The 24,885-nt window shown below is 53.1% G+C and overlaps 3 protein-coding genes across 8 annotated transcripts in view; all 3 read left to right on the forward strand.

Moving 5' to 3' along the window:
• The first annotated feature begins 1,091 nt into the window (after positions 1–1,091).
• Positions 1,092–7,103, forward strand: LOC113992013 (SUN domain-containing protein 5-like). Of its 2 annotated transcripts, none has more exons than XM_039379701.1 (12): positions 1,092–1,377; positions 1,774–1,841; positions 2,069–2,153; positions 2,587–2,651; positions 3,234–3,295; positions 3,494–3,534; positions 3,754–3,805; positions 4,099–4,168; positions 4,563–4,675; positions 5,643–5,794; positions 6,130–6,219; positions 6,884–6,968. In XM_039379701.1, exons 1-11 carry the CDS (start codon positions 1,277–1,279, stop codon positions 6,215–6,217), a joined length of 897 nt encoding a protein of 298 aa, XP_039235635.1. In that variant the 5' UTR covers positions 1,092–1,276; the 3' UTR covers positions 6,218–6,219; positions 6,884–6,968. The 2 variants fall into 2 exon arrangements, with proteins under 2 accessions (XP_039235635.1, XP_027584659.1); XM_027728858.2 differs by having other exon boundaries at positions 1,108–1,377; positions 5,627–5,794; positions 6,884–7,103.
• A 3,549-nt stretch (positions 7,104–10,652) lies between these two features.
• Positions 10,653–12,978, forward strand: LYZ (lysozyme). The gene is made up of 4 exons (XM_027728852.2): positions 10,653–10,825; positions 11,169–11,327; positions 11,567–11,645; positions 11,989–12,978. The coding sequence occupies exons 1-4, from the start codon at positions 10,669–10,671 to the stop codon at positions 12,047–12,049; spliced, it is 456 nt and encodes a 151-aa protein (XP_027584653.1). The 5' UTR covers positions 10,653–10,668; the 3' UTR covers positions 12,050–12,978.
• Positions 12,979–14,148: 1,170 nt separating this feature from the next.
• The window catches only part of CACNA1S (calcium voltage-gated channel subunit alpha1 S), a 44,646-nt gene continuing 33,909 nt past the window's right edge, over positions 14,149–24,885 (forward strand). For 3 of the 5 annotated variants that reach the window (XM_039379682.1, XM_027728907.2, XM_039379684.1), the window contains exons 1-2: positions 16,229–16,389; positions 19,946–20,051. In XM_039379682.1, coding sequence (XP_039235616.1) covers positions 16,229–16,389; positions 19,946–20,051 — 267 coding nt within the window. Of the gene's footprint in view, positions 14,302–16,228; positions 16,390–19,945; positions 20,052–24,885 lie in introns of those variants that run through there. The other 2 variants (XM_039379681.1, XM_039379683.1) reach the window with 1 other exon arrangement.

The raw sequence follows: 24,885 nt of genomic DNA on the forward strand, positions 1-24,885 counted from the left end.
GCACCACGTGGTCTATCTGTAGGTTTCTGCTCAGAAATCCCAGGATTTGTTGTCTTGTCCAAAACCTGGCTTCTCTGCCAGTTTTCCCCTTGCTGCTGCTCTGTACATCAGTGTGGGACCAGAGCCAGTGTGAGTCAGTGTGGAGGGTACCAGGGGCTGTCCTTCACCCTCTGTCAGCACAGTCCCTTTTAGAGCAGGTTGTGGTGACCTGCAAGGGAAAGGGGTGCCACAGAGGCCGTGTCCTTGTGGTTTCCTTCTCTTGGAGAACAAACAGGATCTTGCATGTGATGCCAGGTCTGCGTGGGGTGGTATTGCCCAGGCTGTAAATCAGAAGTGAAAAGCCTCTCAGTGCAGCTGAGAGTAAGCCAGGATGAGGAAAAGGAGAAGAAATGAGATGTTGAGGATGTTTTATTAGGGCAGGAAATGGGACAATGAGACACATGCAATGGCACTATCTGGGTATCCTCTCTCTCTGGTAATTATTTTAAGGCCATGATCACACCCACTCTGGCAGGAGTTGGAAGTCCTGGAGATAATAAATTTCCCAAAACTTGGGAGTGCAATAGGACCAACTGGGCAGAGGAAACAAGCTCAAATTAATGCTTCTGTCCAGCAAAGGCAACGGTATTAACCTTTTACAGGTAACAGAAATTGATAGAAAAGATATGGTTGTTCCAACCACAGAATCACCTCTAGTTAACTCACTGGGCACCAAAAATTTGTCTTTTACCCACAAAGCTGTAAGAAACTGGGCTTCACACCTTCCAGGGCTTGTGGTTCCTTTACCATAAGGTGACCAGGCCCCAGCACAGGGCCTCAGGGGCAGCAGGAAGGCTCATCCTCCCTCCCTGTGCCCACTTGTGGGCCTGGCAGTGCTGGTGGTGCTGAGGCTGAGACATAATAATCCCCAGAGTTCTGACACGTGTGGCCCTTCCAATCCAAACCATTCCATGATTCCATGATCATTCTATGATTCCCGGCCCTCTGCGAGCATCATTTGCGTTTTTGTGCATAACTTGCTTATTGGATGGTGGGCTCAGCCCAACATTAAGGCAGTCCCACCCACCAGCACTGCATCTGGGGGACTGAACCCACAGTCCCCCTGTGGCTGTCGCCCTGGGCACCCCCGTGGTGGCAGCAGAGCCACCACTGCTGTGAGGTCAGAGCTGTGTGCCCTGTGGCACAGGGACAGACCCCACGGCTGCCCCGGGGCTGCTGCACTGGGCAGACCCCACTGAAGGGGCTGAGGACACAGAGCTGAGCACAGAGCCCAGAGATGGCGAGGAAGGCTCCCCCCAGGAGACGTCGTGGGTCTGCCAGGCGCTGCTTGGGCTGTGAGGATGAGGTGGCAGAGGTGACTGTGGAGCTGAGAAGCAGGTACGAGGTCGGCTGCTCCTGCCCGGGGTGTCACACTGGGGCAGTAGGATGGATGTGGCACAACGAGGTCAGTGGGGTTGGAGCAGCACAGGGAAGCTGACAGATCAGCCCTGTGGCATGCAAAGTCTTCCTTCTGTGGGGATAGGTCTAGGCCAAAAGCCTGGCTCACTCTGCGTGGGGAAGGGAAGGGTTTGGAGACCACCAGCACCCAGGGAAGAGGGGGGGGTGCCATGGTGGGGAGAGCAGCCTGTGCTCCCTCTCTAACAGCCACTGAGAGGTGCCTGCCAAGGGGAAGGTTTGGGTCAGGGGCCAGTGAGAAGGAAGACACAGGGTGAGAATTGGGCTGTGCTGCTGGAGGGGACTGCTGATACCAGTTTGTTTCTCTTCTCCTGGAAGCTGTGCAGATGCCCCACTCACTGCAGCTCTGGTGAACCTTCATCTGGAAAGGGTCAAAGAAATTGCAAGTAAGCTCCTCACTGACTCTTGCCGTGACATCCTCTGGGGTGAACTGGGAGAGCTGTGCTGTGCCAGAGCTCCAGCCCAGTGTCACTAGTGGCAGGAGAGGTGCAGGATGCTGCACTTTTCACCCCATGGAGGGATGTGTAGGGCCCAATGTCCATGGCTGGCTCAGCATCCTACAGACAAGACCTCAAGAGACAGGCACAACTTTTCTATGGTTTCTTTGGCCCAGGGATGTTCTTGAGGCAGATTTGTCAACTGGCAGATGACCTTGTCTTCCTGGGGAGAAATCGTCTGAGCCCATACATCCTCAAGGCGTACGTACTGCATGTTCCTGCTGTGGCCAGGGGGCAGGAGGGGGATGTCTGAGGGCCAGTGCAAGCAGAGGGGAGAACCGATGGTGCTCCTCAGCCAGCAGCCCGGGGCTCTCACCTGGGCGCTGAATCTTGGGTGCTGTTGTGCTGCAGCCACTCTCAGGAAGCACCAAGAGCAAAGCCCCTTGGCAGTGTCACTGGCACACCGGAGCCAGAGCCCCCAGCTTTGGCTGTGGTAGGACAAACTGCCACGCAACCAGGCATTTGGGGCAGAGCCAGGTGTCTGCAGGGGACTTTCCCCAGCTCTGGCAAGACATTGTGCAGGTCTGGGAAAGCTCTGGGAGCAAAGCCAAGCAAGACTCCTATGCTTCCCTGCTGTGAAGGGGGTTGCCCAAGACTTGGCTCATTGACAGCCCCAGGACTCCCTCTCTTTCAGGCAAAAGATGGTCCGGCAGAAGAAGAGCTTTAAAGTCTATGCCTTGTTGCTCTCAGTGTATCTTGGTGAGTTTTCATGAGCAAAGAGCTGAGAGCAAAGGCCTGGCTGTGCTGGATGCCAGCTCTCCTTTGGGGCCATTGGCCAGTGTGTGGAAACTCCTGTGGCCCAAGTGCTTCCTGAGTGTGTCCTTGGCTGGGACTGACATTCAGATCACCAGTAAGACTTCCCAGGTAGTCTCATGGCCACGCTATTGCTGCAGCCACTGGACTGAACGGTGTGCAAGGCTGCAAGAGAAGGGTGGAGGTATTTCCAAGGCTGAACTGGGGATGCCCAGAGGGAAGGGGCTGTGCAGGGGGATGGATGAGGGGGCACCTCTCCTAGCCCATGCAGCCTGGTGCTCGCTGCAGTGAGGGGAAGCAGGGAGCAGCTCTGGGGCACTGAGCACACCTGAAGACTGAGCTGTGATGTCTGCTGAAGCCTGGACTGATAGCCCCAGTCACAAGCACGTCCTCTCTCTGCACCCCCCCTTCCACACCCCTCAGCTAATCTGCTGCCTGACTCCCAGAGCAGCAGAGAGGAGACAATGGTCCCTCAGGGTTCGCTGCCAACCCTGTCCAGTAACAGTTCCTTCGTGGTGTGAATTGCAGCTGGAGTTTTCTGTGGGACCTCCCTGCCAGCGTGGACACTGCTGACAAAGGGACTGATGCAGGTTGGTGACTCTTGTGGGACAGGCACCTCCTGCAAGAGAGTGTTGCTGATGGTGGCTGGATAAACCTCGGGCTCTTCTGCTTCCACACAGTGTGACCCAAAGAAGTAGCAGATTGTGCTGTGTCTTCCTAGGGAAGTCTTCCTGGGAAGCCTGGTGGCTCTGGCAGTGGATGTTCTAATGGACAGTTTTCCCTTGCAGGAGCTGACAAGTGTATTTCCAGCAGGCTTGAAGACCTTCTGGTAAGAGATGTTTCCTGAACTGGAACTGGGTCTGTGTAGACGTGTTAGCTGACCTTGCTCATTTTCCAAACAACAAAGGCTCCCGTACTTCCCTCCTGCCTTTGCCTTTTGCTCAACTGTGGGATGGAGGGAAAGCACACGAGTGTCTCCTCACTGACCTCAGGTGTTTCACCAAGCGGATGGGCTGCTCTGACAAGAGCTGCTTTTCTGTTCCTGCAGGAATTCAGACACGTTGACTGAAACCCAAAAGTTGCAGCTCCTGCTGGAGGAGGTCGGTCAGCTGGGGGTGGAGATCAGTAGTGGGAAGAAAGTGACCCTGCATTTTGGGGAAAGGGGCTTGGCTGGGCAGAACTGCCAAGGCAGCACTCCTTGGGGTTGTTGGTGGGGTCAGGCTGCTGTGGCCACGGGTGCTGTTGCTCAGTCCTCGTGGCTCATGTCAGCACAGTCTCACAGCTCTGGGGCACAGCTTGCCCTGCATGTCTGACACCCAGCTCTGCTTCCATGGGCACTGGTGGCCGTGCTGAACTGTCCACTGACATGGTCCTTTTCTGTGTTTGCTCACAGCTTTCCCAAGAATTGACCAAGATGACTTTGGAATCCTATGTCAAGACTGACTGGGCCCTGAAGAGCTCTGGTAGGGACACAAGCAACCTGGTCTCCTTGCCCTGTGCTTGTCTGTGTCCTGTCCTTGTCCTCCATAAGGGTGACTGGGGTTGGCCCCCCACATTCCTGTGCTGATGGTACACAGATGACAGATGTTCCTGTGCTGGGTAGGGGCTCTCCTCCTCTCTGCTGCGCTTGGAAAGGGAATGACTGGGTTGTTCTTTGCTACCTCCCAGCCCTCTAAGGCCTGTGGGAGAAGCAGTCACCAGGCACGTGGCTGCTGTCATTGCCCCGTTCAGCTGGGCACCCCCACTGGTGGGGAGATGAGGACATGGAGCTGGACAGTGGCATCAGAAATGGTGTCTGAGCACCAGGCCCTCTCAGTCTTTAGCCTCTTGCAGCCATCTGCTCTCCCTTCCTTACAGGAGCCACCATTGACACTCAGAGAACTTCCCAGACCTACGACTGCAGAGAGAGTTGGGTCTGCAGGATTTTATACTTCTTCTGGACTGCCAACCCTCCTGATACTATTCTGCAGGTATCTCAGCAGAAATCATCAGTGCCGGTTTCCTTCCTTCCTGTGAAGCTGGGGACTGTTCTCAGGGGCTGCTCAAGCCACAGTGTAGATCAGGTTCCTCAAAGCAAAGCTGGAAGGCAGGGCTGGGCTTGCTGGGAAGCAGCAGTTCCCCTTCAGAGGGGAGTGGAGCTGAACTGAGCTGTACCTGCATGCTGCCCACAGTCCTCAGCCACAGCTGGGTGAAAGGCTTTCTTTCTACCTGGTGCCCCTGTGTTATGGTTTAGCTAAATTTCTTCATACCATCGTGTGGCTTTGGAGAAGTGCAGGGCAGCACCACCTTCCCCCCACCACAAGGTGGGGAGCAGGGAGGGAGGAGGGGCCCCACCAGGAAAAATACTGCGAGAACTTAGGAGAATAAAGCTGCTGGCAGGATGGGAACTTGCTTTCTTTAGTTCCTGGGACTGCACTCCCAGCTTTTCTGTTATTGTTTGGTTGTTGTTTTGTTCTCTGTCTTTAGTAAAATTCTTACTCATTTTCATGCTCCACTCGAATGCCTCATAATTTAAAAAAAATTCATAATTTGTGGGGAGGGGTTTTCATTCCATCAGAGGTCCTACCTCCCGGGACACATTGTCAATAAACCAAAACACCCTGTTTTCACACTCATCCCTAAGAGCCACTTTTCACAGATGGGTGGTGAGAACAGGGGGGATGCCCCACAGAGACCCTGGGCAGAGGTGTTTCTGCTTGGCCCTGATTAGGCTGGTTTCATAATCAGTATTCTCTGTTCTGTCATGCTAATCTCCTTTTGGCTGGCAGGAAAGGCCTTCTACTTCTGTCCCTTTCCTCACACGTGCCTTACTTTGAGGCTGAAATAGAGCCCACAGACACGCCAGCCCCAACACTTCAAACCACACGGGCAGTTGTGGCCCCAGCCTCTCACACTTCACTGCTCTCGCATTCTGGTTGCAGCCAAATGTTTCCCCAGGAAGCTGCTGGGCTTTCAGTGGCCATCAGGGCCAGGTGGTCATCAAGCTGCCAGCACGAGTCCACCCTACTGCCATCACAGTGCAGCACATCACCAAAGACGTCTCTCCAAGTGGGACCGTCATCAGTGCCCCCAAGGACATCGCTGCCTTTGTAAGTCTGCTGGGCACTCCTGGGGGAGTTCTGGGCCTGGGGGGAAGCCAGGACAGGGTCTTGCTTGCTTTTGTGTGTCCTCTGAGCTTTGTGTCCGGCTCTCTCCTGAGCACTGCAGTGCCCAAGTGCAACACTTCATGGGCTCGAGAGGTTCATCCTTCTTAAGACTTGTTCTGGCTAAGCACCTAAGGGTTCTTGACCCAAATTCAAGGCAGAGCCTGAGCTCTACCCTAACCAGTCCTAGACTACTGTAGAGCTCCAGGAAAGGCTGGGTAGGCAGGTTTCCTCTTTGTTGGGATGGGTCTGAGCTGCTCTCCTCATGCTTTGCCCCCGAGGGAGTGGATGCAGCCGGAGAAGAGGAATCTCTCCTGGGGACATTCACCTACAACGTGGAAAAAGAGCCCATGCAGACTTTCCCTCTGAAGGTACACTCCATGCACGGGGGACAGATGCCAGGGAGCAAATAGGGTTTGCCTGCAAGTGCATGGCAGGAAGGGTGGGAAGGTTCCCTCCCTGGGCAGAGGGTCATGGACCACCTGACAGAGACCTGGAGGGGCTTGGAGGGCTGAGTTGCCAGATGCACATGCAACCACTCCACCCAAGCAATGACCTCGTGCTGTGGAGAAATGGGGACAAGTGGTGGCACAAGCTGTCAGGCATCACTGTTGCTCCACCCTGTGACCTGCTGACAAGCTGGACAGTGTCCTCCCAGCACAGCATGCCCCTTCTCTGCCGCTGCTCTCAGCCTGCCAGGAGGAAGGCAGGCAGAGGGGACGGCAGGAGCTCAGTGGGGTCACACACCAGCTGCACTGGAGCACCTCCCCAGCCCCTCTGACAGCACAGAGCAAGGGGCAGAGGGAAGGGAGATGCAGCCCCAGCCAGGCTGGCATGCAGAGGATGATGCCAAGTGCCTTCCCTTGTCCCCAGCCTCCCCAGGAAGCCCTGGCACCAGCAGCAAGCCTCAGATGTCCCCTGTTTCTCCCACCTGCTTTCGGGAGCTTGTTCCTGAGCAGGAAGAGGGCTGCCAGGCTGCTGATTCCATGGTGATTTCACTGTGGCTTTTAATGCTCCCATTTTTGCTCTTCACAGGATGTGCTGCCTCCCAGAGCCTTTTCATATGTCAAACTTCTTGTGAAGAGCAACTGGGGAAACCCGTGGTACACCTGCATTTACCGAGTGCAGGTTCATGGAAGGATGGAAACCCAGAAAGCCTCAGCCAAGATCCAAGATGAATAAGGAAGAAAATGCAAAAGAAGAAAGGGCAGGGGGTGTGAGGGACTGAAAAAGAGTTATTAAAAAGTTATCAATAGCTTGGAATTATCCTGGGTGGGGTTGGGGTGGGGGAAAGGGCAAATTCTGCCAAGGGGAGACACTGCACTGCCCCATTACACTGGAGTCCAGAGCAAACTAAACCAACACCATGCAGCCACTGCATGGTTCATGGCCCTTCCTGGATCTCTGGCAGCTGGATCTATGCTGGATCTAAGGTGGTAGCAATAATTCTCTCTCTCTCTCTTTTTCTTTACTTCTTCCTCTTCTCCTAATTTCCTTTTCTTGAATATTTGGGTAACTTAAAGCTGAGGTGGGTTGGAATTTTCTAATTCAATGATTTGTGAAATGCTTTATGTTAACTGAATGCTTATTTTAAGCTTTTGCCAAGCTCCCTTATTTTCCAAAGTTTGCCAGTATGCTATTTTGGCCCTCTGAGAAGCATTGTAGTGTTTGTCCCATGTGTGACCTTGAAGCATAAAAGAATTGAAGGCCCCTTTTAATGAATCCATTGGATTTGGAAGCTTTTTGTCTTTTTGATGTAAAAACCCTTCAATGTGCTCGTGTGAAGAGCCTGGAACTTTACAAGGGACAAGAAAGGAAATGGGGGGAAATGGTGTGGCAGCCCAATGCTTATTTTAGAGGATGCACATGGGACTGTGTCAGGGGAGTTTTAGGTAATATATTAGGAATCACAGAAACATTGAATCTCCTCTGTTGAAAGGGATCCACGAGGATCATCCCTTCAGGTCCTTCATCCAAGTCATTAATGAAGATGTTGAAGAGCACAAGGCCTAAGATAGAGCCTGGGATGTTGATTTGGAAGCCAGTGCAGTTGACTTGGAAGTGACCTCGGCGTCACCATCCTGGCTGGAAGGTCTGTAGCAGACTCCCATGATGACATCTGCATTATTTGTTTGCCCCTTGATTCTTACCCAGAGGTTCCCAACTGTGCCATTGCCAACTGGGAGCTCCAGACATCCTAACCCTTCTATCACATACAATGCCAAGTGCCACACCCACTGCCCTGCCTACCCCTCCTGAAGAGCCTGTACCTGTCCAGAAGAACCAGGTGAAGAGTTTTCTGGGTGAAGAACCTTCTGGGTGAAGAACCAGAGCCCAGAAGGGTGGTCAGGCACTGAAACAGGCTCACAGCACCAAGCCAGCTGTGGGACACAGGGTGTGCTCGTTGTGGTGGTCCCGTGCAGGGCCAGGGGTCGCAGGAGTTGGACTCAATGATCCTCGTGAGTCCCTTCCAAGGCAGGAGATTCCATGATTCTACGACTGGTTGTTTCCAACCCATCCCTTCTAAACACCTGACACAGTGATATATGTGTCCTGTCCCAGAAAAGGGAGAGTGGAAGCCACAAGTCCAGGGTTTAAGACGATGGCACAATGCATGGAAACTTCTACTCCTTCACCACAAATGTGTAGGGAGAGACTAATTTGTGTCATAGCTTAGCACTACTGACTAAAATAAATAAAGCCTTAGGCCCCAGGAATTGTATTTTAGCCTTTATTTGATCTGTAGAACTGTAAGCAGTAGATAAGGAAGCACAAGTAAAACTTTAACTACGGGATATCATGTAACCAAAGGCAACAAAATGTCTCCAGAAACAGACAAAAAGGGGGCCATGAGGCTGCTGGAAGGAATCAGAAGAGAAAAGCCCTGGCATGGCAAACAGGGTTGGATGAGCAGAAGTACCATCAGGAAACCAAGTGACCTATAGAGACTATAAAATCCTTTAGCAGTCGACAAGCAGGGCCTCTCTTTGGAGGCACCAAGCTCAAGTTGTGACTACCATTGCATAATAAACACAGCAGAAGAAGGAACCCTCTCTGATTCTTTTTATGAAGCACAATTTAGGGATGAGCCCTGTTGCAGTGGCCTCTGTGTAACTCCTACCATAGTCTGGGTGGGGGCTGTATAATTCCTACAATGAGTGGGATGGCTGAAACCCAGCAGTTGGAAGGGTCTGTGGGAGGATATGGTCTCAATTCCCACTTTTCCACAGGCAATCTGGTGGCCTGCATGGTTATTTTTCTTAGGCTAGTTTGTCCTGTACTCCCACTGAATCTTTTCTTTTTGTTGCTCACTGTGCTGCCACTGTTGAACCTCATCTGCCTGGGTAGTTTCCCTTCTCCTCAGGCCATGGGAGGATCATGGGTTCCATCCTCCCAGAAGTACATGAAGGGCGAGAAGGGGACCTGAAACAGTCACCATGGATTGACCACAGCCAGATTGTGGCTGAGCAACCTGATTGTCCACTAAGATGACACATCTAGTTCTGTGGCTGGAGGGAAAGCAGCAATTCCAACAAAATATCTTGGATAAGAAACTCCCTCAATCAGTTGCTCCAAGGCTCTGATGTCTCTCTTGACTGCCACTGCCCTCAGATTTCTGGTTGTTGGTGCTTCATCACTGCACACAGCCCCCCCCCCCCCACCTGCATCTGCACTTGCTTCACCCTTTTGCTGGTTTCCTAAAGCTCCCTGTGTCACCAAAATTTGGGAAACTCCATAAGATCAGTGTAGCCTTAGGCAGGCATTACTTTATTATGGTGCCTGATGCAGGAGAGATAGCTCCTGCCTAATGAGCACCCCTGGCTCAACACATAAATGTATTTATTAGACAGGATATACATATTCATCAGAAAAGTGTTGCAGTTTGTCCACCTTTGTTCACTGTTCATGGTCCACACTGGGCATTTCTGCATGTGAATCGCTCTCTCTTTTGCACACTTTTGTTATTAATATTGTTGCTGTTACTGTTCATCTTCTTATCTCATTGCTGTTTCCAGTAAATTGTTCTTATCTCAACCCGTGATCTTTGCCTTTTGTGCCCCCCATGGAGGCAGAGAGGGGAGCAGCTCATGGTCTTTTTAGTGGGAGTACTAAACTGGGGAATACCATTGCTAAACCATGACAAGGGGGGACACAGCCAGGACAGCTGACCCCCACTGGCCCAGCCCATATGGCATCATGCTCAATGTATAAAGCTGAGGGAAGGAGGAGGAAGGAGTGGGACATGTGGAGAGGTGGTGTTTGTCTTCCCAAGCCACTGTTAGTACATGGTGGAGCCCTGCTTTCCTGGAGGTGGCTGAACATCTTCCTGCTGATGGGAAGAAGTGTGTTAAATATTTATTTTGCTTTGTTTGCATTGCATGGCTTTTGTTTTCCCCATTAATCTGTCTGTGCCTCAACCCACCAGTTTTCTCACTTTTAAACTTCTGATTCTCTCCCCCATCCTACCAGGTGGGAGAGACTGAGTAACTCAGCAGAGTACTGGGGTTAAGCCATGACACCCACACAAGGCAACCACAACCTCTGATCCATGATACTTGGAATAATATCAAACTGAGGACTGCTGGATTGTCTGTGGAATGCCTCAGCCTTGCAGAACCAGTGAAAGAGTTACTGGCACCTTCCAGGATTTTTTTTGGAGTTTGGCCCACTTCCTTATTGGTTTTTTACTGTAAAGACCGCCCAGACTTCCCAGTCGTGCTTGCTTAGCCAGCTGATCCTCCTCCTGGAGGAAGGAATAAAAGGCAGCCCTTGGCAGACAGACAGCTCAAGCTGCTTTGGCACATCTTGCTGTGGACTGCATGATGAGAAAGTCAATGCTGTTCCTCGGCTTCCTTCTTGCCTTCCTTGCTCTGGCTCTGCCAGGCACCCAGGGGAAAACCATCTCCCGATGTGAGATGGTGAAGATCCTACGTAAGAATGGATTTGAGGGCTTTGTGGGCAAAACTGTTGCTGATTGTGAGTATAATGAGCTGCCATTGGACCTCTCTGCCTCTACCACCCTTCTCCCTCTCAACTTCTCTGTGATGTTCCAGCAGCACTATTCTGTCCCTCCATTCCTTTGACTTCATCATCTCTCTTCCTCATCCCTTCCTTGCTCCCTTGTATAGTTTACACGACAAATACCCAGCCAGAGCTTCATCCCTCCAAGCATTTCCCCATCCAATTCTCAAGCTTACAATATCACCAGTTTAATTACTTCTTCAGCACCTCACTCATCCTTAATCCTTCCACCTCTTTCCTTTTATTTACCCTGGGCATACCTTGATGTTCTCCTGTGGGATGTCTCCTCCTCCTGCAGGGATGTGCCTGATAAAATACGAGAGCAGCTACAACACCAAGGCGTACAACAACAACGGGCCGAGCAGGGACTACGGCATCTTCCAGATCAACAGCAAGTACTGGTGCAACGATGGCAGGACAGCTGGGGCCAAGAATGCCTGCCAGATCAGTTGCTCAAGTAAGTGGTGGGACAGAACAAAGAGCCTTTCTTTGTCCGCTCCTTGAAAGCACCTGCTCTGTCCGTGATTCCTGCCTGGCAGCCGCTCCGGGCATTTCTATCCATGTGTCCTTCTATTCATCCATCTTCTCAGTGTCCCACCTTCCCTGCCTGATGAACACCTTTCCTTCTGCCAATCTGTCCCTGCTCTTCCTCTGGCCCTCTTTCCTCCACACTGGCTTTTTCTCCTTTCCCTACAGAATTGCAAGATGACAATATTGAGGATGACATTCGGTGTGCCAAGAAGATTGCTCAAGAGGCTCGTGGCCTCACTCCCTGGTAAGGAGATTTGCAGTGGACACTGGGGAAGAGTGGGCAAAGGAGATAAAAAAAATCCTGCTAATTGGGGGGTGGGGGAGAGGGAGCAATGGGTGAGAAGCTGTATTTGGTAAAGGTTAGCACAGTCCTTCTCCTAGAGCTGAAAGTAGTGAGGAGTCCTCACTTTCAGCACCTGCTCTAGCTCCCTAAATTTCCCTCCTCTCCCAGAGATCTCCCTTTTTGTTCTCTTCCCCCAGCTCCCTTAGAGTCTTTCATGCCCACCTTTCTTCACCCAAGACTCTCAAAGACTAACCAAGTCTGTTTTTACTCAATCCTCAAACTGCATAATGTGTTTGTTCTCCAGGTACGGCTGGAAAAACCACTGCCAGGGCAAAAACCTGAGTTCCTTTGTCAAGGGTTGCTAAATCACTCCACAGGCATCGATTGTTTTCTCAGCATCACCAGAGGTGAAGAGTGTTTGGAACAGAGGCTACAGAAATGGATGGGTGTGGGGACTTAAAAGCATTTTATTAAGGTAGAGAGGGTGCTGGCTGTGCTGACTGACCCTGGGAGGCCTTTGTACTGCCGAAATGCAAATAGAGAATTTAGAGCTGATGGCTTAATACAAACAAGGCTTAGCAGCAGGGCACTACAGGTGGAATTTCAGCCATTTACTTGCATAATCCCATCTCAAGATTCTGTTATCTTAACTAACAGGGCTTTGCAACATTTAGTGTTTCTCTTTCTTTTTGTGTCTTTCTCTATTCTCTTTATTCTCCTTCATCCCTCCCTTCCTCCAGTCCTCCCTTCCTTCCTTCAATTTTTTGCCCATCCTTATTGGAGTGTCTGAAGTGAGAAAATACAAAAATTGATGAATGCTGTATCAGACCTGCAGAATTGTGTTGCCTTATGATTATGACAGTCACTGACTATGGTGGGGAGTACAATTCACTGACAGAGAGAGAACAGAAACTATGATGAAACACAAACCTTGTTCCTTAAATTTGCCTGAGCATCTGCTCCTGGCTGGTGTGAGGGACAGGGCACTGAAACGTGTGGACATCTGGCCCAGCTGAATGTGGCTTTTCTTGTCATCCTTTGAGGAAGTTGACCAAGCACAGCCTAGAATGCAGGCAGCATCCCTGTGAGGAAACTATGGGTTCGAAAGCCTATTGGGAAAGGGAAATGTTTTGCCATTTAGTTCATGAGTCCTTTTCCCAGAAGAAGGCTGGGTCCAGGAACAGTGCACAAATGGAAGGTGATGTCACTGAAACCATATTTGTTCTTGTGCTTTCTGCTTTGGGAGGCAGTGACTGCTTTGATGTTTATGCAATAAAGGGTTGCTTAAACTCTTGTCTGTGTGAATGTATAAACCGACTATGAAAGCCATGCTTGTTTAGATGGCTGAATCTTAAAAAAAAATGCTCAAAGTAGCCTTGCCAGAAGACCCTCTTCCCAAGTACAGGGCAGGCAGTGGCTCTTTCCCCTTCCATGACCCAAAGACTTCATTCCCTCATCAAATAATTCAGGGCAGAGCTATTTTACATACTGTCCATGACATTTTTGAGAAAACTCAAAAAACCCCTTTGAGTTACAGCCTTACCTTGTCACTGTCTTCAGTGCAGGTATTTCCATCTATTGCAGGATTTGAGCAAACCTTCTTATAAGGGGTTTTGGTTGGTGGGTTCAGCCCTGGTAAAGGGGTGCTTTCTGTCTACCTAAATATGAAGACCACGTGTGCATCTCCACGGGCCATACTCAACAAGAGAAGATCAGGGGTTGTGGAAGTAAACTCTCGGCAAATGAAAACGTGTCCCTGCCGCGGACTGATGGATCCTCCTGCAGCCCTGGAATTCCCGGTCCAAGCAGGAGCGAGGCCGAGCAGGGGTGCCCAGCTGGGGTGGTGCATCCTCCCCTCCCCTGTGCCCTCTTCATCTCAGGGGCTCCTCATAAGCCTTGACTGTACAGTTACCCCAGCGGGGCAGGGAGAGGGGCAGGAGCAGGGCGGGGAGAGGGGCAGGAGCGGTGTAGAGAGAGGGGCAGGAGCGGTGCAGGGAGAGGGGCAGGAGCGGGGCGGGGAGAGGGGCAGGAGCGGTGTAGGGAGAGGGGGGAGCGAGGCGGGGAGAGGGGGCAGGAGTGGGGCGGGGAGAGGGGCAGAAGCGGGCGTGGAGAGAGGGGCAGGAGCAGGGCGGGGAGAGGGGCAGGAGCGGTGCAGGGAGAGGGGCAGGAGCAGGGCGGGGAGAGGGGCAGGAGCAAGGCGGGGAGAGGGGCAGGAGCAGGGCGGGGAGAGAGGGGCAGGAGCAGGGCGGGGAGAGGGGCAAGAGAGGGGCGGGGAGAGGGGCAGAAGCGGGCGTGGAGAGAGGGGCAGGAGCAGGGCGGGGAGAGGGGCAGGAGCAAGGCGGGGAGAGGGGCAGGAGCGGTGTAGGGAGAGGGGCAGGAGCAGGGCGGGGAGAGGGGCGGAGCGGGAGAGGGGCGGAGCGGGACGGGGAGCGGCGAATGCAGTTTTTGGCTGGGCTCTGCTCGGCTCTGCTCGGCGGCAGGAGATGATAACCCCGAGGGGAGTCAGCCCCTGCCTTTGGGACTCTTTCCAAGGCCGTGCCTGTGCGGTGATGGAGCGGGCGGGGGAAGGATGCGAGGAAGAGGAGGATGGCTCTGGAGAGGTTTCCCGAGGCAGGAGGTGGGTAGGAAGGGCTCGGAGCGCTGCAGCGGGTGTGCCGGGGCCGAGCCGGGTCGGTGGGTGCCAGCACAGCCCTGTGCTAGCACAGGGGGGAGGCTGCACACGGGGGGATCGGAGGGACTTCGGGGGTCCCCCCCCAGCCCTGCCCGCGCCCCGCTCGCCCTCCCTCCTCCTCGGCTTCCCAGGGCAGGTGTTCCTCCTGGAGATCCCCGCTAGATGGGCCCCGAGGCCTTGCGGGAAAGGCTCTTCTGCACGGGCAGCAGCGGGAATGCGGCTCCTGGCTTTCGCTTGGGGTTTAGAGGGGGAACGAGGGCCAAGGGAGAAGTGCGAACACACGTGGACCTGCCTCACAAGGACACGGGGCTGGACCCCGCAGCAGAAATGATTTGACTTTACTTCGCACAAAATGCAAGAGTGGTGTAGGAGGGGGCATATTGCTAATTTAACCCTAGTGGAAGGTGCCCCTGCCCATGGCAGGGGGGTTGGGACAAGATGATCTTAAAGGTTCCTTCCAACCCAAACCATTCCGTGATTCTATGAACACCTTGAAGCCGAGGGCACCCTCCTCCAAAGTGCATCAAAACAGGCTGGAGCAGCTGCAGGAGTTGCTGCCCCGTGCAACCTCCCTGCCGTGGGCAGGGATCATCAGCTCCTTCCCTGGTCACTCCCTCCCGGCCCTCGGCACAGCAGGCTGCACACCTGGGAAGTCGTTTCCCTCCCCGATGGAATGGGGAGCAAAGGAAATGGGGAACAAAGCAAAGGAGAGGAAGCTGTGAGTGAGGCAGTGCAGTGCCATGGGTGGAGCAGCACCCTGGGATGCACGGGGTCGAGTGGGGCACAGCCGGTCAGTCCCACCCGCTGTAACATCTGTAGGACCATTTACTGTGGGACATTAAGGTAAGTAATTAGATTGCTGCAGTTATTTTGCTGACAGTCTAGGAAACACCAGGAAAACCCCCAGGAACAACGCTTCCTCCTGCCTCAGTCCCCTGCTGTGAAAGGTGCTGATAACTTGCCTCTCTCCTTGCCCTAGCTCAGGAGTTACCATACCTATTCATACCATTCATCCAGTTGGTCTTTTCCAAACCCAGCTTGACTTGCCAGGACACAATCCAACCTAGACTTGTGGGGTTCCTGCATGCCCTGGCATCCTCCATATCCTGTATGCAGGGCTTACCTCTGTAAGGCTGAGCAAGAGGTTGTTTGAGTGACCAGTGTCAGCCAAGGGTTTCCTCTGTGCCTCCAGAAAAACAAGCCAGAGCACTTTTTGGACTTACCACGATTTCGTAGAGCTCTGAGACTGGGGTCTTCAGTCAGTGAAATGGACCCAGCCCCAAAGGCCAGTGATCACATGGCCTAGGCTTGGGTGAGCAGCGTGCACCAAATGAAGGTGAAATCCAGAGGGGGCTGATCGGACTGGGGGGGGGCAAACTATCTTTGGGAACTGGCCAGAGCTGGGTTCTCCATCTCACCCCCAATAGTGTGATTCAGTAAATGCACATTGCTTCCCAGTGCAGGCCAGGAAAGCCAGGGGAACTGGGGAGAGAGCTGACCTGGGACACAGGCGCTTCTCTCTCGGAGGCCGTGTGCCCAGCGCCGGGCAGCCCGTCCCACCCCCAGCCCAGGCAGCGGCACGCGAAGCACTCGCCCAGCTCCCCATGTGTTGGGTAAAGAGGCAACAGCTGCAGGGGCCCTTCTGCTGCCTCAGGAGCTGGGACAGCACCCAGAGCCAGGCCGGGATCTAAATTTAACCTCGTGCTTTGTGTGTTTGGACATGCGAGTGCAGGCTCCAGCCCCCAGTCCCCCACCGCCTGCCCCGCCGCACGCAGGAGACGGGGACCCAGCGGGGCTCCAGCTGGCTGGGACCTGAGGAAGAGGGGCTGGGCCGTGGGGCAGGAGGGGGAGAGACGGCGGGGGGAGCAACACCATGGAGCCTGCTTCTCCCCAGGATGACAGGAAGAAGAGGCAACAGAAGGAGAAGTCCAAGAAGCCGGTGCCACCGGTAGCCCCTCGGCCACCCAGGGCTCTGTTCTGCCTGACCCTGGAGAACCCGCTGCGGAAGGCCTGCATCAGCATCGTGGAGTGGAAGTATCCTCTGGCTGCAGGCACCTGGGAGCACATGTGTGTGTGCCTGTGAGCAGGGTGCTGGGGGTCAGGAGAGCTGTCAACCTGCTTCAAGCCCGTGCTGGGTGTCTCACCAGGTCTGTAAAAGGCAGTGAGGCACTCAGGGAGCCCTGGTAGGAGGTGTTGGCTGTGCAAACTGGGGCGTGAGTAGGCTGGTGGGGAGAGCTGGGGCTGAGGAGCGGGTCAGGCCGTGGGGACCTTTGGTGGGGTGGTGCAGGGACAGGCAGGGCCAGCCTGGGGAGAAGGGAGAGAACATGCTGTGTGCTGGGGAAAAACGGGACAGCTCGCTGAGAGGGGAGGGCGTTTGGTGCGTGAGGAGGGGGCACAGTGCCCATCCTGGGGTGGGGATGGGGTCAGGCTGGGGGAGCTGAGGGTGGAGCTGGAGACAACGGGTCACCTGGGGAGAGAGGTTTAGGGTGGGTAACGAGACCCTGGCAGGTTGCTTGGGATGGCTCTTTGTGTGTGTCACCTCTTGCCTGATCCCACAGCTGTGCTCTGCACCGAGGGGGGCTTTGCCAGTATCCCCCATATCCTTGCTGACACCATTGTCCTCTCAGCTCCCCTTCCCATCCCTCCCTGGCACTCCTGTCACAGGGTGAAGGCTTTTGTGGGTGATACTGCTCAGAGGGAGGGTCCCTCTGTGTGTCTTTGACTTAATGGAGGGATGGGGTTTGGGTGTTGCTCTTTGATCTTTTCACTGGGGCATTGTAGCTCAGAAACACCAAAATGCCATATTTCTGCCATGCATCCAGGAACTATTTCTTTGTTCACCTGTATTTTATATAAGGGAAGAGAATGGAAAATGAAACACTTAACTCTGATTTCAGCAAAACACTTGGGCTCAAGTAAAATGATGGACTCTGGGAAATGGAATGAAGTTCTTCCACCATGATTTCCTCATTTCAGTTGCTGAAACTTATCTGTGTGTTCCTGGCCTCGGTGGGATGATCCCAGCCCTGGCCAGGCTTTACTCCTCTTGGAGGTGGCTTGGTCATCTTAGGCTGACTGTCTTGCTGTGCACACAGTGCCATGGGGACACCAAAACCATGCCCAGGGAGTGGCTGGCAGGTATGAGGGCATGCTCACAGCTCTGCTGGTACTGGAGTTTGAGCCCTTGTTCCTTTACTGCAGAGGGACTCTCTGTCCTTCAAAGGAGTGGGAGCAGAGCCAAAATTGGGGAATTCTCATTTTCTGTTTCTCTAGAAAAAGAACTGGGCTGTTCTACGAGCCCATGGAAGGGAACTGTGCCTGTGTCTTAAATAGGCACTGAGTAGGGAAGAAACTTCTCCATCCTCCCAAGTGGCAGGGGAAGAGCTGGAAATAGGACTTACATCTTCCAGCACGGTCCAACACATTCCTCCCCCTGGGCCAGCACATGCCAGAGCCAGTGCATAGCACAGTGGGGGTCTTTCCCACATCAGTGCTCTGGAAGAGGAGAGGGGAGAGGTGGGTGCCCCACCAGAAAGGTGGCTTGTGCAGGTGGTTCTGACCTGTGCAGGACAAATGGTCCAGGGAATCAGGTTTCTCCAGGGCCTTGGCTGTATTTATACCCTGATCACCTGGCTGCCCTCGCTCAGGGATCAGGGTGTGCGAGGCACGACAGGGTCGTTCCAGTTCCTGGGGGTTGTTATGGTCTGCGGGGCCAGGCAGGCTGCCAGGGGGAGATTAGCTGTGACCATCTTCTCTGGGGATACCTGGCCCCTGGGTTCAGCCATTGCTGCTGAATAGCTGCTGCTGTCAGAGCACAAAGCTGAGCCACAGCAGTGGGACAGGGTCTTTTTCAGGCAGTTGGAGGGCGGGGAGTGTCGCTCCACTCAGCCCAGGGCAGGTGAAAGCCAGACTGGCTTGAAGCAGAGTGGGTTTTATGCTGAAATTTGCTCACATCTCAAAAAACATGTTTGTTAGAACAAGAAAATCTGTGTGTTCTGCAACTTTATGGGTACTGTGTGCACAACAGCTCGTCCAGCAACTCGACAGTTACTGGGACATGTGATGTCACCCTGGAATTCCAGGTCATTTTGCAACCAGGAGGACTTCAAGGCAGATGGGTGAGGAGTCTGGGGACCCTGGGGGACCACAGAGCTGCAAGACACTAAGGCCTAATTCCCTCTGCAAGGGAGATATTGGGACCCTTGAATGCTTTGTGGTAGGAGACTGTTGGAGAGGAAGAAATGAGATTGCAGGACAAGTAGATGAGGAGGATGCTGAGGCTCTGGCTCAGTGGCAGGAGGCAGAGACACTGTGCCTGGTGACACTACATGCCTCCTTTTTTGGTTAAATCTGTCCCACTGCATTTCTACCTAATAACAGTGCCAGACTCACAGTCATAAGCAGCAAGTGGATTCCAGCTCCAGTTACAATCGAGGTCACCCTTCAAGGAGAGCTCATCTCACCCTGTCTGAGCAGGCAGGGAACCTTCCAACCCCTGGGCTCTGCCCCAGTGCCTGGAACACAAAGGGGAACAGCTTTTCCATCTGACTTCAGGTTTTAAAGTGTCATCAGGTTGATGGATAGAAAGGTTCAGAAAAGGAAAAAAGCCTGACAGCACTCAGCCAGCTCAGCAGGCTGGTATGGATAGAATGCTCCCCCAGGTGCCCCCTGCCCTGTGATACTGGATTGGACACTGGTGTGACCACCACAGCCCAAGGCAGGCCTCAGGGAAGGATCCTGGGGGGAACAGAGAGTGGGAGTCCCTGGAGTGAGAGTCTGGCTGCAAATAGGGTCCTGAAGCCAGAGTCTGAGCTCCTTGGGGGCTTCAGGAAGGTGGTAGCTGGAGCTTGACCATGAGGTTTCAGTGGCCCAAGCAGAGCAGTGACAGCAGCAGGAGCCTGGGAGTGACCAAGTCCCAGGGTCTTCACAGGGAAATAGCAAGTCACCCCACTTGTTCTGAGATGTCATGGGGCCCAAACAGCACAGTTCCACCTTGAAGGGAGTGGCACAGTCTTCAGGCTGAGCACTGTTCACTCCCAGCCCCTGGCACTCCTGGGGACAGCCACAGGAGCACTGCCTGCACTGGTGCAGTGAGGCTGTAGGGACACCTGGGGATGTTCTGCTGGAGGAGACCCTGCCCCTAGATACCTTCCAGTCAGGGACACACAGCCCACCTGAGACCTGAGCAGCAGGTGCAGTGTCTCCCTCATGGATGCTGAGTGCAGGGGGAGCCAGGGCCAGCACGCTCCAGAGGGGGATGCTTTGGTTCAGGGCCTACATTATACAAAAGGGTCCTGACCCTTCAGGATGATTTACTGAAGGATGAGGAGGGGCAAGCTGCCAGCTCTCCCATCCCTTTGTTATTCCTCCAGTGCAGCCTTTTGGCTTGTGCTCCCTCCCCGTGTGTCCCGTGCCAAAGCTGCCCCTCTGTGCTGTCCCAGCCCTGCAGCACCCAAGGGTGAGGGTGAGCTCTGAGTGCTCTCCCTGTGCTCTGCCCCAGGGGGAGGTCGGTTCCCCACACACACCCAGGCAGGGCAGGGGTGCACCTGCTGTTTCTTTCCTGTCTCCACTCCTTAACACTTCCTCTCAGACCCTTCGAGATCATCATCCTCCTCACCATCTTTGCCAACTGTGTTGCCCTGGCCATTTACCTGCCCATGCCTGAAGATGACACCAACATCGCCAACTCCAGCCTGGTAAGGGACAGCCCCTTCCCCTGTCCTGGGCAGCTGAGGGCTCCTTTTGAGGGCTTTGCAGGCTCTGCAGGGCTGGTCTCTTGCTGTGACGTGGGTGCAAGGTGGGCAATACCTGTGGTGAGGGCACCTGGGGCTGCAGTCAGACAGTGCTGGTCCAGCCAGAGCTGCTGCAGAGTCAGAGGGAGGCAGTGGGGGGGGGAGAAGTGACTGCAAAATGGGTTTTCAGAGGGGCTGAAACCACCTCTGGGTTGAGATCAAAGGCAGCAGGTCGGTGAGTGAAGTGCACAGGAAGGAAGAATTGATGCCAGTGAAAGAAAAAAAAAAATTCCCTCTGTTTTTCATCGTGACACTTTGAAAGGGAAACACCCTGTTCCAGAAAGGCTCAGGTGGTTTGTTTCAGCATTAATGGAATAAATTTTTCTGACCTTTCCTTTCAAAACTGTATTTTAGTTTTGTTACTTTATGAGGGAAAAAACCCATTTCTGTTAAGCAGAAAGGTCACTCCTTTGCAATCATTATTCCGTTTTTTTCCTCAGTCACTCCAGTTTGCCTGGAATATGTTGTTTTGATGTGGTACAAATCAATAGTTTGCTCTATTTTTGATTTGCCAGCCCTTTCCACTCTTCAGATCCCCACTGTGATTCAATCCCCATTGATTTCCATTGAGAGACTGAGTTTGGTGACTGAATCAAAACATCTAAATGCACCTTTTTAATGAAATATTCTCTCCTGCTGCTTTTGGGACTCCTCAGGGTAAATCCCCGTGGAGGGTTAATTCCTGGGGTGTTCTTTCATCCTCCTGGCCTGTCTGACCATCTTCCCTAATCCCTGTGGACTGAGGGACACTGGTTTTGGTTTCTTCCCTGGCCAAGGGGGCATAACATGGTTTGGAAGGTGCAGTTACCTCAGGTGAGAGGTTAAAGAGGCAAAGCAAAGCTGGGGCAGGTTGACCACGGGAAGCAGGAGATGAGGGCAGTGGGGATGGGGAGAGAGTTTGGAATGTGGCTCAGACCAGGCACGTGTGAGGGCAGAGCTGGGGGAAGCCCAGCAGTGGGTGGCACTGTGGCATGACAGGGGGATGGAGTGGCATTGGCCTCACAGGGCTCCCAGGCAGGGGCTGATGCTGCCCAAGGACCAACAGCCTTTTCCATGGGCGTGAGACAGATGGGAAAGGACCGAGCACTGCCGTGTGTAAATGAAATTCCTTCTGTTTTTACTTACTGTGTATTAGATTACTCATGCTATACCCTATTGGGGGATTTTTCAGCCAGTTGCCATGCCAACAGCCCTTGGTATCAGGAGCCTGGCAGCCCCAGGCTGCTCTTCTTTCATCCCTGCTTGTGTGTGCCCCTTTGTCACCCAGTTCTGGTGGCTTTGTATGAGCAAACCCAGCTGAGAGCTGAGCCCCATCACCTGGGGCTGTGCTTGGCACGGGCCTGCAGGCAGTGAACAAAGGCTTGTTGAGGCATTTTTCCTGCAGCAGAGAGGTGCTGGGATGCATTTAATCTCTCCCTGACCCTTTTTTAATTGTCTCCGTTGCCCAGTCCTCTCTGGAGAGGGTCGAGTTTATATAAAGACCCTGAAATTATTGAGGAGGCAAAATGTGTGAGGGAAAACTGAGTCAGGGCAGTGAGGACATGATGTTTGTGTAGGGCAGGACTGGGGCTCTAAAGCTGAGGGGCTCCAGCAAGCAGAGTCTCAGGAAGAGGGGATTCCTGGGAGACCTCTGCTGCCACTTCCTTCCTGCAAGGCTGGAAAATGTGGAGAGCTCTGTCTTTCCACAGCCAGCAAGGGAAGATTTGCAAACAGAGTTTACACTAGGTTTGGAATTAGTCTCATGAAAGCTTGGTTAATCAGAATTCGCTTTGGGGGGTGAAAAAATGATATTTAATAATCCATAAATCTTCTAAGAATCCATTTTGCTTTATCCTGGAAGAAATACAGTTGTTTAATTTCAACATATTTAGTTATTATTCTTTTTAGGTTAGATTTCTCCTGATCCAGAAGAATTTTTTTTTTTTGGTAATGCTCTTTTCACCTAATTTTGTCTCTTTCTAATGGAATCAAAATGTATTCTTCGACCTCGATGAAATTATTTTGACTTTTTGACTTGTTCAATAATTCGCACCATTTATTTGCACTTTTACTTGAGTTTCCAGAATTATCAGTGAGTTTCAAATCTCTGTTTTTCACTGGAAGACTTGCTCCAGGAGCAAGCAGGTTCACAGTGTGTTTAGCAAGGTTATTCAGGGGGATTCACCCAAGAAAATACAGATGTCTACATGTGAGCTGGTTGCCCGTCCTCTGTTTATGGACAGTGGAGAAATAAAGGCAAATTTAGAGCAGAGTTTGTCTCCCGGGGCAGTTGGTCCCCCCTGGGTGGTGTTTGACACACTGAAATACCTGGTTTTCATAGAATCAAAAAATTATAGGATGGTTTTGGTTGGAAGGGACCTTAAAGCTCATCTCATTCCACCCCTGCCATGGGCAGGGACACCTTCCACTAGCCCAGGTTGCTCCAAGCCCCATCCAACCTGGCCTTGGACACTTCCAGGGATGGGGCAGCCACAGCTTCTCTGGGCACCCTGTGCCAGGGCCTCCCCACCCTCACAGGGAGGAATTTCTTCCTAATATTTAATGTAAACCTACTCTCTGTCAGTTTAAAGCCAACTCTCTTTTCAGTTTGAAGTTTTTCCCCACTAGCATGACCCAAGGGTGACTGCTCAGGGGGAGGCCACCCTTTCAGAGCACCCAAAGCAGCTCTGCTGAGTCCCACGGGCTTTATAAGAGTATCAGGTAGGATGTGGGGCCCAGTGAGTGGGGGACAGAGCTGGAGCTCAGGCTGTCAAGAAGACAATTTAAATAACACAGGTAATGGCCTCTGCCTAGGCACTCTGCTGGTATCACAGATAATGGCTGTATGTTTAGGGAGAATGGATGTTTGATGTCAAGGAGTATGCTTCTGAAAATCCCACCATTTTGGGTTGTTCTCAGCCCTGGGATCAAGGAATTTCTGTGTTTTAAAACCTGAACACAGTCTCAGGCACAGTTCAGAGAATCAGGCCCATGGGAATATGGGCATCTGATGCAGGGTCAGGAGTCCCACCCCCCTCTGGAGGGCTGTGACTGCCTGTGAGCCCTGTGGAATGTGTGTCACTCCAGGACTGTCTCATGAGCACTGAAAACAGCAATGTTTGGGCAGCCCCACAGTCCTTGAGCAGAGATTGCTGGTCCAGTGCTGGCTTTGAAGAGCTGTTGGGGTCTGTGCCCGGACGCTGGCACAGGACACTTGCTGCAGGAGAGTCCTGATTGCAGGTGGCTTTCCTAGAGCCTGGGGTCACCCCTGAACTCCTGGAGTCCTCTAACAGCTGTGAGAACAGGCCACTGCCTGTACCTCTGCATGCACTGACTCGATGTGTGGGACCACAGGAACTGCTGCTGCTCGGGTACCTGGCACCTGGAGGGGTGCAGATGCATCTGTATGAGCTGCCCCTGCCTCTGTCCTCCTCCTCATTCTGGGATGGGGCCACTGGCAAGGGCTGGCACCCTGCCCAGCTTGTGGCTTTGCCACTTCTGTGGTCACCCTGGCATTTTGGGTAGGCAGATGAGCCAGGCTCCTCTCATCTCACCCTTCAGGGGGGCCAGCAGAGCTCACCACTCACTCCTCCTGAATGCCCCGCTCAGGTGGGACCCCACCTTGCAGTGCTGCCTCCAGCTCTGGAGTTCCCAGCATGGGAAGGACACTGACCTGTTGGAGTGGGTCCAGAGAAGGCCACGAGGATGCTCCAAGGGCTGGAGCCCCTCTGCTGTGGAGACAGGCTGGGAGAGCTGTGGATGTTCAGCCTGGAGAGGAGAAGGCTCTGAGGAGAAGACATATTGCAGCCTTCCAGTGCTTGGAGGGGGCTTATAAGAAAGATGGGGACAAACTTTTTAGCAGAGTCTGTTGCAATAGGACAGGGGGTGATGGTTTTAAACTGAAGGAGGGTAGATTTAGATTATCTATAAGAAAAAAATTTTATACACTGAGGATAGTGAGGCCCTGGCACAGGTTGCCCAGAGAAGCTGTGGCTGCTCCATCCCTGGAAGTGTTCAAGGCCACGTTGGACAGGGCCCTGAGCAACCTGGACTAGTGGAAGGTGTCCCTGCCTGTGGCAGGGGGGTGGACTAAGTGACCTGTAAAGGTCCCTTCCAATCCAAACTAGTCTGTGATTCTGTGATTCTCTGAGGTCTGCAGCTACACATAACACTTGGAGAATCCAGAGAGTGTTTGCCATGACCTGTCCCACCTCAGCCCACTGACGAAGATGCCAGTGGAGTGTCTTCCTGGCCAGGGGCCTGGCTCCTCTTGCTCTGGTGACACCAATGCCCACTTTACAGCCAGATAAGCTGGGGGAACTGGGCCCACAACTGCAGAACAAGTGATGGGGATCCCTCCATTGCTGTATAGAACCTTCCTACTGGCCATGTCAAGAGTTTTCCTTGTACTAGAGGGGCTACCCCAGCAGGACAGATCAGGATAATCCAGCTGCATGGATGTGGCTGTGTCTGCAGAGCACAGCACTGAGCTGGTGCCATGAGAGAATAAACCATTATGCCTCCTCTCAGGCTGGGGGAGCATGGCCAGGGGCAGGGAGCTGCCTGCTGGCTCTTCCTTGGCCCAGGTTTGAACATTGCTGGTGGGCAAACACCCTTGGAGCTGGCCAAAGCACTGTTCTCTCAAAGAGACCCTCCAAGGAATAGCAAGTCACCTTTTGATTCCGGGCAAGGGGTTTTCAGAGGAAGATCCTGATAGTCAGAGACCCTGGGAGCCTGAGTCTGTCCTGTTGGAAAATCA

Source organism: Pipra filicauda, unplaced genomic scaffold, assembly GCF_003945595.2.
Source record: "Pipra filicauda isolate LSUMZ 115617 unplaced genomic scaffold, ASM394559v2 scaffold172_size1731463_pilon, whole genome shotgun sequence".
In the NCBI taxonomy this organism is placed as follows: Eukaryota; Metazoa; Chordata; class Aves; order Passeriformes; family Pipridae; genus Pipra; species Pipra filicauda.